This window comes from Ammospiza caudacuta, chromosome Z (assembly GCF_027887145.1).
Source record: "Ammospiza caudacuta isolate bAmmCau1 chromosome Z, bAmmCau1.pri, whole genome shotgun sequence".
NCBI lineage: Eukaryota > Metazoa > Chordata > Aves > Passeriformes > Passerellidae > Ammospiza > Ammospiza caudacuta.
Genome location: NC_080632.1, coordinates 15,383,729 through 15,396,130, shown reverse-complemented (window position 1 = coordinate 15,396,130; position 12,402 = coordinate 15,383,729). Strand labels below are relative to the sequence as shown.

At 39.7% G+C, this 12,402-nt stretch overlaps 1 protein-coding gene across 1 annotated transcript in view; it reads left to right on the top strand.

The window, feature by feature from the left end:
* The first annotated feature begins 1,319 nt into the window (after positions 1-1,319).
* LOC131570928 (3'-5' RNA helicase YTHDC2-like) overlaps positions 1,320-12,402 on the top strand; it is a 30,621-nt gene continuing 19,538 nt past the window's right edge. Inside the window, exons 1-8 of the mRNA XM_058823370.1 lie at positions 1,320-1,500; positions 1,766-1,856; positions 3,322-3,518; positions 5,269-5,465; positions 6,105-6,271; positions 9,017-9,119; positions 10,285-10,441; positions 12,264-12,371. Coding sequence (XP_058679353.1) covers positions 1,320-1,500; positions 1,766-1,856; positions 3,322-3,518; positions 5,269-5,465; positions 6,105-6,271; positions 9,017-9,119; positions 10,285-10,441; positions 12,264-12,371 — 1,201 coding nt within the window. The remainder of the gene's footprint in view (positions 1,501-1,765; positions 1,857-3,321; positions 3,519-5,268; positions 5,466-6,104; positions 6,272-9,016; positions 9,120-10,284; positions 10,442-12,263; positions 12,372-12,402) is intronic.

The following is a 12,402-nucleotide window of genomic DNA, read 5'->3' as shown; positions in this document are numbered from 1 at the left end:
ACACCCATCTGTGCCACTCTGGATTTGGGCATCTGAGTTCATCTCCCCACTCCAGTTGGTGAAGAGCAGCAGAGATCACAAACCTGTTCTGAAGAGCTTTTGCCTGTTGTTTAGGACTGACTGACCCCAGTTCAACAGCTGACCTTCAACCTCAAGCCCCCTGCAGGGCTTCCGAGGGACCCCTGGCCCTGCACGCCTTACTAGGGACTCCAAATTTCAGGGGACCACAGCTCCCACATGCCTTAGGAGAGATTTCAATCTCCCCTGCACACCTTACAGGTGACCTCAGTCCTCTGTGCAACTTGGGAGAGACCATAAAAACCCCTTTAAGTGTACCTTTTGCTGATCAGACCCATGCTCTATGCACTAACCTAATTTCACTAACTATGCACATAATGCTGCAGGAAGGAAAAGTCTGAAGTAATTAGAGAAATTTATTAAAAATAATTGGAGAGCCTTGTAGTTTATGTTGAATATACTTGGGGAATTTTAGCGTTCATCTTTTGTATCCTCTCTGCTTCAAAGATCTCAGGCAAACTCAGGTAGCTCCCCATGAACTCCACAGCAGTTGGATGTTTGAATAAGGGAGGCTGTGAAGGCGGTGCCCTGGGACCCCATTTGGATTGCCAAACTGTTGAGAAAACTTCCCTGTCTGACCATATAGTGACCCATTTGGTTGGGGGTGTGATGGTCGCTGTAAATTCTTTGTTCCCTTGCTATACAGTCACCTAAAATCCAGCAAACTAGCCCTTCTAGTACTTCTATATAACTGCAGAAGTGTTGGCTAACAAGCTCTCAACTTCTACAAGTAAAAACCTGCAAGTCGTCACCACAGACTTTGGCACAGACCAAGGGGTAGAATATGGTAGCCATACTTTGCCAAGACGTAACAAGAAAGGAGAGAAATAAAGACGGAAATGAGAGAAAAAAAGAAGGAAAATCTTGATGACTCCGTAAAACATTCAAAACAAACACGGCCGAGGACTGCGATATTGTATTGTCACCTACTCTGAACGTCATTTAATGAAATCGCATGACACCTGACAGGTATCAGCACCGCTCCCTCAGTCACGGCCACTGCGGCACTACTGCGCAACATCGACCCCAGGACACGCTCCGTGAGGCCGGGCCGCCACAAACCCCGCCAGGCGCTTCCTTCCGCCTGCAGGGCGGCTCCGCCTCCGCCGCCGCCCGGCGCTGGGTACACGTCACGGCGCCGCGCCCGCCCGGCCCCGCTGCTGCGTCGGGGGCAGCGCCCGCGGTCCGGCGTGCGGCGGAGCCCCCGCTCTGTGCCGGAGCCCCCGCTCTGTGCCGGAGCTATGTCGCGGCCGAGGAACGTCCCGCCGCGGCAGCACGGCGCGGGCACAGCGGGCTCGGGCGCTCCCGCCGCGCCGGGCCGCGGCCGAGGCGGCAAAGGTCTGAGGGATATCCGTGTGGACGAGGAGGTGGAGATCGCGGTGAACCTCGCTCTGGAGCGGTTCCGCTATGGCGAGGACACGGGTGCGTGGGGGAGCCGCGCGGAGCGGGGCGGGCGCGCAGCCGGGCCCGCGGGCTCTCCCGGCAGGAGCGTCTCGGGCGGCCGCGCTGCCCCGGGCGGCCGAGTCCCGCGTGGGGGCCCGGGGACAGCGCTGCCACCGCTCCCGCTGTGCACGGGAGGCCTGGTGGGTTTGGCGACTGATAAACTCGCGGCGCCGAGGTCTTACGTCAGGGATTTTGCCTGTTGAGTTTTTGTGCTCGGGTTTTTATTTTTTAATTCTCTTTCCAGAAATGGAGTTTCCATCTTCTTTCACTAGAACCGAAAGAGCATTTGTTCACCGGCGCTGTCATTCTCTTGGGCTGATTTCGAAGAGTAAAGGGTAAGTGTGACTCTTATTTTTATGTATTATTTTCTTTTTCTGGTGCAAGTTAATGGAATTTCGTTATCAGTGTTTTAAAACGATTTGTGTTTTTAACTTGTCCTGCAGTGTCATGGGGAATGGTACTAGAGAAGAGACTTTAAAAAGTAAATATAAAAATAATTGTCTCTGTGCTTTGCTTGATGTCTGAGTAAAAAAATGCATGACGTACTGGTTGTAATGCAGTTTTGAGGACTTCATGTGCATAAGAAAGACTTGTCATAAAGATCCTTCCTGTGTTTTTTTCCCTGCACTAGTGTGTTTTCAAAGGTTTTGCATAGAATCTCCTGCGTTGACAGGTGCAACTTAAAATAGCATGTTCAAAAGAGTGCTTCTGTTGGGCAGCATAGTAGAGGGTTCAAGTGTTGCTACCAGGCAAAGGGAAGTCATAGTTCGCCTCTACTCAGCACTGATTAGGCTACACCAAGTGTTGTGTCTGTCCAGGGCTGGGATCACCAGGAGGAGAGAGACCTAGACTGGTGAGAGTTCAGTGAAGGACCAACAACTGGTGAAGGGGATGGAGCATCTCCTCTGTGCAGGAAGGGCCAGAGTGCTAGGACTTTTCAGCCTGCAGAAGACAAGGCTCAGGGGGGTCTCAACAGTGTGTGTAAGTACTTGAAATGAGGATGTAAAGAGGACAGAGTAGTTTTTACCAGGGGCTGCTGGAGGTGGCTGTGCCTCTCCTCACAGAGGCTGCCCTTGCCAGCACCTGCACACCTACACCAGCCTTCCACCCTTGCCAGGGACAGGTCACTGGGCTCTTAGTGTAACCTTCTGTTCTTACCCTAAGAAGTTGTTTTAAAAGCGTTGATGTGTCAGTTGCAGCCCAGACACAAGTTAGTTCAGTTTCAAATACATTTATGACAATTTTTTGCATTTTAGTGTCAAGAGTTCAGTCTGAGAAGCAGATCACTGTTATGATTAAGTGTTTTGGCTCCATTTCTACATAATAAATATTTGATAATGAACATCCTGAGATCTGATATGTTTTTTGGATTTTGTTAAGGCTTGGAATGCCACTAGCAGGGAGCTTTTTTGTCTATTCTGCTTATTTGTTGATTTTTAACTTCTAAATCTTTCAAGTTAGTCTAAAAGTCAATTTGATGTCATAACTCTCAGTATTGATTGATAAAATGATTGGTAGAGCTGCTGTATTTTCGGAGACAAACGCAGTGGTAACTGAGGCATAGTCGTCCGATGTCTGCAGTGTCTGTTCTGCACTACCTCACATGAATAGAAGCTGCTTTTAATGATGATTATTGTGAATGTTGCATTGTGCTACCTAGGACATTATTTGGAGGATTCTTGTTATGGCATTGTATTTGAAAATAAGCTGAAAGTCACTTGAAGGAATCATTGTCAAAGATCATTACATTGAGGTAACTAGTTTGTTTATTCCTGAAATGCCTTTTTTTCTTTCTCCCAGCAAAGGAGCAAATCGATACCTAACCGTGAGAAAAAAGGATGTATCAGAACTCAAACGTGCAGTAATGACTTGTGCCTTAACTCCTGGTACAAAATACGCTGTTTGTACTTTAATTCGAAATTTTCCTGTCACGAATAAAGAACGAACAGAGCTTCTGCCAAAGACAGAACAAGGAAATGCATATGCTGTTGAATCTGGTATGTTCAGTGTGTCTTGTCAATATGGACATGGACTTGTCAATCAGTACTACTTGAAAAACAACCCACAACCCAGCCCCAAAACAAACCCCTCTATTTTCTGTCTCTTCTTCTGTCCTAACTGACACTCTTCTTTCTAAGCAAAACTTATCATTTTCCTTGTCTTGTAATTGTTAATGTAGGATCTTTTAAAACCAGTGACATAAGATGCTCATGCAGTCATGTCACCCACGTTGCAGTGTCTCCCCTGTATCAAGTTAATTTTGATTTCTTTGAGACAATTTTAGCCAGATTTTTATTTTAAAATACAGTTGTGAAATGTGGGTTCCTGCAAGTTCCATGAGGTAAGATTAAGGAGACATCACTCTGTGTAAGAATACCCTTAAGAAAAAATGAGACTGTCTGTTGTGCCTGTGGGAATTCATGTCCTTGATAAAACAAGGAGTTCATATTTTGTCATCTAAAATAGATTCAGTCTGTAAGAGCTATGTAGTAAACTCATGCTATTATGTGAACTTCTTAATTTCTTGAGTATATAAAGTCCTCTGGAAGACAAACTTCTGATAAAAGATAGGTTTTTTAAATAATGCTTTTAACGTGGTTGTTGCCTTAAAGTTATGTTTGTAAAAGTTGTGTTGTGTTTCTGTGTACAAAGCTGGATGTAGTGAACAGAGAGCATAGCAGTATGCCTTGTTTAAAGAGATACTTCTGATTAATTGTGTTCGTTCTTTAAGTGCTTCCTTTGCTAGTTTTCTTTCTCAGTTCTTTCAATTTGTTTGATAGGATTGTTTAGTGAACAGAGAGAAACTATAATAAAAGTACCAATAAGCAATTTCTTAGGGATATAGGGCATAAATTAATGAATTGTGTAAAATTTATCTTTCTTTATGTCTCCAGAATGGTCTTGGGCTCTCTTAATCTGTTAGTCTGTGTCTGTCTTGGTAAAACACTGTTTGGAATTTAACACTTGAATCTGTTAATAGCATTAAATAATTGCATTATGCCTATATAATTGCATTGACAGTGAGCTTCTCATTCTTGTGGAAAATAATTAAGGAATTGTAGAGTAGCATTTAAGGTACAGATGTTGAAGTAGCCTTCTCAGAAGACTGCAGGTTTTTTACCTACTTATGCATTGCTTTCTGATACATCACACTGCTTTGTGGCTCCTGGGCTCTCAGTACATCATGTTTCAATTAGTTAAGACAAATCTTATGGACTAGACTATTAGGTTATGTAAGACAGACTGAAAGGAGGTCTTAAAAGACAAGTAAGGATGTGAAAGAAGGCATGTTAATCACAGTAAAGTTGTCTTTTTGTTGGAGAACACACTTGTCAGTTTGGAATAACTTAAATGTTTAACTCTCTGGTGGATTTCTGTAGGCAGAAATCCTTGAGATGGGAATGTGTAAACAGATACAAAGGCCAAGGCTTTTTTTCTCTGATTTAGTTTCTATTTCTCTTTAAGCTTTCCATGCCTTTTTTTAACTTGAGCAATGTACTGTGATAATTCAGTTTAATACTGTGATAATTCAGTTTAAAATTTCTATGTAAGTAAAAAATTTGAACTATATTTATTTCAAGCACCATAACAGGACATGTTACCGTGAAAACCACTTTTAAATATCTCGTTGGTTTCTCACTTTATCAATAGGGATGCTAATAAAGTCAGAAATGTTCATTTTTAAGTACAATTTTAAACAGTGTTTTAGTGACCTTCCTTTATAATTTATTGACCTTTTTTCCACAGAAAAAAGAGAATTTAAGACAAGTGGACGACTTAGTGATGGTATCCCCCAGGTTCCTGTGAGAAGAGGGGAATCAGAGTTTGATTCTTTCAGGCAATCACTACCAGTTTTTGAAAAGCAAGAAGAAATTGTTAAAATAATAAAGGACCATAAAGTTGTTTTGATTGTAGGAGAGACTGGATCAGGAAAAACCACTCAAGTACGTTTTAGTGAAATAAAAAACATAAGAGTATTTATACCAAACTGATGCCAAATCTGTAATGTTTTTGTAATAAGGAATTTTTTTATTCTAGTTCTAAGGATTTTGTTTTCCTGTGTGGTTCAAAGTCTAGTGTTCCAGTTAACTTTTTTGCTTTTGCAGTACTAAACCAGTAGACACATATTTAAAGCATAAAATATTCTGCACAATTATCTGATGGATATCAGCTATTCTTTAAAATAATCATAGAATATTAAAGGGAAAGTAGCTACAGTTTGTATGCCCTTTTCCTTCTAAAGCTTGTTCCTGGTATCTGGAGTATTATTGTGTTACAGTGAAAGATTGTCTACAAGGGTTTTTTACATAGATTTCCCTGAAGCGGGGGAGAGAACTTCAACATTTGGTTGGTTGGGTTTTCTTGTTTTTGTTGCTGTGTTTTGTTTGAAGGAGATGAAACTTAATAGACAAAATTGACTTTTCTGGCCTTTTTTGCCACTTCAGATATGTTTGCAATGATAATCCTATTGTGAATAGTTTTGCAGTGTGTATGGAACTGAGGTGTAGTTAAATTGTTTCATTGTGATAAAAAAGTTATGAGTCTAAAAAACTAAAAAATACATTTAAACCACTTCTTTACAGATCCCCCAGTTTATTCTTGATGACTGTCACAAAAATGGAACTCCCTGCCGTATATTTTGCACTCAGCCAAGACGTTTGGCAGCACTTGCTGTGGCTGAAAGAGTGGCAGCAGAAAGAAGAGAAAAGATTGGACAAATAGTTGGTTATCAGATCCGACTAGAAAGCAGGTACTGATGACATTTTTTCAAGTCAGTTGATCTGGTATTAGTGTTTTGTGTCTTGGTTATTTAAACTACAGTGTATTTGGTTTGCAGCCCAGTAAAATATCACTGTGTAGGATAAGTAGGATGTGTTATTTTGGGTAATGAATGTTTAAGAGTTGAAAAGGATGTTTTTTCTTCTGTATTACACAGTTTCATGCAGTGAGTTGTTTTATAGAACTGAACTGCAAGTGCTTTCTCTTGATTTCTTCTAGGGAGTATGTGTGTGGATATCCTTATCCTCTCTGCTTTTAACATTGATAAATCCAAAAGTTCTGCAAGATTTGAAAATAGCTAGGAAGAGCAGCGTGCTGTGACAAAAGCTATGTGGGGAGAGTTTATAGGGCAGAGAAGAGGGAAAACAACAAAATGGAAAGTGAACAATGATGTTGAGCTTTAACAATCTGCTTTGGGTTAAATTTAGTCTGTTTGTCTTTTATGTTTAAAACAAAAGCAGAAATTTTAGATGACCTGAGGAATTTGCTCCTAAAACATAGTAGAGTTTCTAAAATCTTCGAATTGTGTGAATAGTGGGATTTTTAGGAATGGGCATCAGCTGGGATACAATTGAGAGAAAGATGGCAAAAGGTATGGCCGATGATGTTGCTTATATGGATGAAGATAATAAATTTCTAATGGAAATGAATGCACTTCAACAGCAAAGCCAAGATGAAGATTTTTGTTATGCATACTGAAGGCCACAAGGCTAGAAGAAGAGCATTAGAAGATTAGAAGAGCAAGTAAAGGTTAATTGCAAGTAAGGGGGATGATTATTGTGTGGAAGAATTATGCTGTATGAAGAAAACAAAGTATAGGTAAGCTGTAAGAATTACTGAAAGCAGTGCAGAAGAACCAAAGAGTTCACTTGAGAAAGAGCAAAAGGGAGAGATGGCACTATTTCCATCTTGGCAAAAAGTGTGGCATGGAAGTGTTTGAAGTAACAGAGAAATCTGTTTTTTTATGTTTTAGTGTTAGACAGCAGAGGTGATTTCTAGAAAGCTGATGAAAAAGAGAGAAGAGATTAAAAAAGTAAAGCACTTCCATCTGGTATGTGTTCCCTGAATTCAACATGTAGGAGTATTTTTGAATTGAAAAATGAATTACATACTTGAAATAGAGGCATATGTATGTGTGTTCCTTTGTTTAGTACTCTACAGTTTTCAGTACTTAGAGTGTCACTGTTGGAGGAAGTAATTGCTCTTTTTACTTGCACAGCTAGAACTGCCGCAGGTAGTTGGTACTTTTAAAGAACTTTAGATTCTTGAAAAATCAAAGCGTTTGAAAAGGTTCAGCTTATCTTTGAGATTCTGTCAAGTATAGTGTATTGTGTTTGTATAGCAATGTTTTGGTAGTGAGGGGGGTGTTTTTTGTGAGAAGAAGCTTCCCATGTGTCTGATAAAGCCTCTGGCTGTTGGCTCTAAGTGTTGCCCACCTCTAGCTGAGACTGAGCCCATCGGCAACAGTGGGCATGACTCTGGAGCAGCGTATTGGAGAAGAAAATCTGCACAGCAGTAGAAAGAGAGGATTACGAATATTTGAGAGGAATAGTTTTGCCGACACCAAGGTCAGTGCCAAAGGAGTGGCACGAGGTACTCCAGGTGCCAGAGCAGAGATTTCTGTCCAGCCTGTGGTGAAGACTGTAGTGTGGGAGGATGTTCCCCTGCAGCCCGTGGAAGTCCACAGTGGAGCAGTCCTCTTGCAGCCTGTGGAGGACTCTAATACTAGAGCAGGTGGTTGTCCAAAGGAGGTTGTGACCCTGTGGGAAGCCTGTGCTGGAGCAGGCTCCTTGCAGGACATGTGACCCGACAGAGTTTTCACTGGAGCAGTTTTGCTGATGGGACTTGTGAACCCATGGCAGTCCCATGCTGGAGCAGTCTGTTCCTGAAGGATTGCACCACATGGGAGGGACCTGCACTGGAGCAATCTGTGAAGAATGTGAGAAATCCCCCCTGTGAGGAGGAAGGAGCAGCAGAGACAAGATGTGAATTGACCACGGCCTCTGTTGCATGTCCCCCTGTGTACTGAGGGGTAGGAATTAGAGAAAAATGGAAGTTAAACCTGGGAAGAAGGGCAAGGTGGCAGGGGGTTTTGTAACATTTGATTCTATTTCTCATTATCCTACTTGGATTTAATTGGTAATATACTAAACCAGGTTGTGCAAGTCAAGTCTGTTTTGCCCATGGTGGTAACTGGTGAGTGATCTCTCCCTGTCCTTACCTTGACCCTTGAACCTTTTGTTGAATTCCTTCTCCCCTGTCCAGCTGAGAAGGAGAGGGATAGAGCAGCCTGAGTGAGTGCCTGGCATTCAGCCAAGGTCAACCTACCACATGTAGACAAAGACTATATCTGAGGGTATTTGGAAGAATTGTAATCTGTTTTTTCAAGGCAGTCCACACTGGATTTTCCAGTAAATTAATACAAACAACATGGTGAGGTTCTCCAGATTCTGTTTCACTTGCTTATTAATTTAGAAAAAATGTATCTCTCCTTGTTTATTAATCACTTGTCTGAAGCTTTTCAGCATTAGCACTAAGAATCCTTAAGAACTCTCAGGGAACAGGCATAATTTATAAACAAAAAGTATGTGTGACAGAACTGTGATTCCACTTCTGGTGAGGAGCCTTTCAATCTTTAATTTTCAGTAAATAGTGGAAAGCTAGCAGCATTTAAATGATGAAAAAAGCAGAAGCATCTTTGTTCACTGTTCACTAGGGTTTCTCCAAAGACACTGGTAACCTTTTGCACTAATGGCGTACTGCTTCGCACGTTGATGGCAGGAGACAGCGCCCTGTCAACCGTGACACATGTCATTGTGGTAAGGATCTTGTATTTCGTGTGAGGTGGAGCAGGATGTATTGTTTCTTAATTGGAAGACGAGGCCCTAGTTTTCTGTATTAATTTGATGGATGTTTAAGGTGTTTCTGTTAAGTTAGAATCTGAATTAACTTTAAAGAGTTACTGATTTTTTTTATTGTAACATACATATTTTTCTGGGGTTTGTTGTTTTTTTCTTGTAAAAACATCTTATATTAGGTTTTTGTCAACAGTTAATTTTGGAATTGTGATGTGATTGTGGAGGGTAGAGGTCAAAATTTTTCTGAATTTCCTCAGTCAGCAGAAAAGCCTTAGGAAGGTTCAATACAAGTGTGTCAGAATTTCTGCTATCATGTACTTGATTTTGCAGTACCAAGTTTGCAGTCCCTTTGTTTGCCCAATGTTTTCAACATAAAATGTAGTCTAATTTCTAGCAAATTATTTAGGTTCATGTATGATTAGATGAACTTCCTATTGTGGAGTTTGGTAAGTGAGTGGAACCAGAATGTTTACTGCAAGTTCTCCACTGCTGAAAAAGAAAAAGCCATGGTAAGTTTAGGTGGCTGTCCATTTACCAAGGAGGAAAAAAGCAGAAGAATGATTTGTGCATTCTTGACTTCAGCCTGCAAATCTTGTTCTTGATTCATACATTCAGAATATAAAACTAAACAGAAGATAGGCAAAGATGATTGATCAGACATGTGCCTTAATGATAGGCTTTGTGCATAATTTATTGGATCTAAGAAAGCCATCTTTTTTATCATTATGTGGTATCATATTTTTTTTTAATTCTTATCAGTTGTGAAGGGTAATTTTATTGAAATAAGATTTTAGGATTTGCAGTTTGTGGCTTTATCTTGAAAATGAGATTCAAGTGCAAGAATTAGAAGTTTCTGATGCTCTTTTTGATCTCTGAAATTAAGGTCTGAGATGGGTTGTTCATTGCAGTGCAATCTACTCTGATACCATTATACAACTTTTTGAAGTTTTTTTTTACTTTTAAGTTTTTTAAAAAAATAATTTTTAAGTTAAACATTTTAATACCTCTGCAATGCACCACCAAATTACATGTTTTGATTTTAAAAAAACCATGTTTGTGAAAAGTTATGATCTTGGATCTGTGATGTTTAGACGTTCTTTTTTTTGTTTGTTTTTCTTTTATACAGGATGAAGTACATGAGAGGGATAGGTTCAGTGACTTCTTGCTTATAAAACTGAGAGATGTGTTGCAAAGCCAAGCTAATTTAAAACTAATTATTTCTAGTGCTGCTCTAGATGCAGACCTCTTTATTAGGTATTTTGGATGTTGCCCAGTAATACACAGTAAGTATTTAAGTAAATTCTTAAATCTCAGTATACCTGCCCTGAGACTGCTAGATAACTGTTAACTGAACTGTACCAAACCATTCTGAGTAAAGGCAGGTGATAAATATGCTTAGAGTTACCAGTAGTGGTTGTTCCTTGTTTACTTATGTTTTTTATTTCTTAACTATTTGCACCTACCTCAGAGGGAGTTGTTTTATTCAATGGATATTCTGTAAATGCAGGGATGTCCTGGTCCCATCTGTATTCAGTTCAAGGAGGAGAAGGTTCTAAAATGCCGGTCTGCATAGCGATACAGACCCTAGGATTTACAGGAGTGTGATATCTATGAGTATATTCCAGTCGACTGTAGATGTGGCTTCAGATATTGCTACTAGTTAGAGGATAAAACTCACATAAGTCTGTCCATTTCAGAAATGCAGTCCTAGGCATATTTGGGATACATGTTTTAATTATATGATTCTTTGCTTAAGAATTTTATACACAAGTCATTGGTTAATTTTATGGGACATGAATGAGAAAGCATTATTTTTTCTTATTTACACATAAAAGTTTTCATTTCTGGTTTTCAGGTTTAAATTATTGCCTAGGAAAATAAGGCTTGCAGCTTGTTGGAGGCATGAATCTGGAAGTTACACTTGATTTTAATATTGCGCAATTTTTTTTTGGAGGAAAAAAAACTCACTGTAATTTTTGTGTGGCTTTCCAGTTTACTTTTTTTGCAGCTTCTCATCCTTTTAGATTAATAGATTTATTTTGGAAATTCTGGCTACTGTCTCTTTCTTCAGTTTACTGCATTAGTTACACTATTATCGCATACTGGACTTCGCAGGATAATCACAATTGAAAAGATGCTTTTTCCAATTTTGCTAATTTAAGAATGAAGAAAAGAGGGTTTAGACAACTTTTCCAGTAATATAATGAAAAAGCTTTGATTCTTCAGCAGTATAGTTGACACAATCCTGACCACAGAAACCAATATTTTTTAGTTGTGGGTTTCTGTAGAACACAGAATTTGTGATTAGTGTTAGAAGACTTCCTTTATGACAGCTTCTGAAAATATGTGAACTGTAGCTTGTTCTTCCTGAAGGAGAGATAAATCCTAGGTGATCTAAACTTAGTTGTGGTAAGTGTCTGCTAAGGAACCTAAAATAGATATGAATTCTTCCTGTGTAGAAACATAATTTGATATCCATAAATAAGGTCTAGAAAACAGTGATGTTAAAAGAGAAATCAGAGTAAGTTCTTAGGAGAGAAAGACCATGGGACGTGGTCAGCAAAGAACGCCAAAACTGGCTGCAGTAATTGAGGACATTGAGAGAAGTCCATCTCCTTGTATACTTCTCATGAAAGGAGGTAGTGTCTGAATACAGACATGGCAGTCTGCTCGTGGGATCTTACACTGAAACTGTTTTAATTGCTCTTATATTGAGTAGTTCAAGCGGCTGACACAGTGAATTTTTCTTTGTACGCCTAAACAAAAGTGACTATTTTCTTCTCGTTTGATAAAATTGCAGTAAATAACTGTCCATCTTATATCTCTTGCTATTTACACTTAATAGAATTGAAGAGGTTAATGAAAAACATGGTATGCACCTGATATTTCCCTTTTGAATTTTTTTTATGTCCCAGTCACTTAAAGAAGATAATCTCAAGTGAAGATACTCTTACAAGACCTTCCAAGGAATATAAGAATTCATTAAATCTGGCCCTAATCATGTTTAATTCACTTTCCTGTCTATAAAAACTGTTTTTAAGAAGTAATGTTCTTCAAGCAAAGCTTGGGAATATCTAATCTTTCTTGAATTATTTCTACTTTTAGTCCAAGGAAGACCTTTTGAAGTTAAAGAGATGTTTTTGGAGGACATTTTACGAAGTACTGGGTATACAAACAAAGAGATGGTAAAGTACAAAAAAGAGAAGCAGCAAGGTTGGTGGACTTATTGATTGTTATGTCTTGA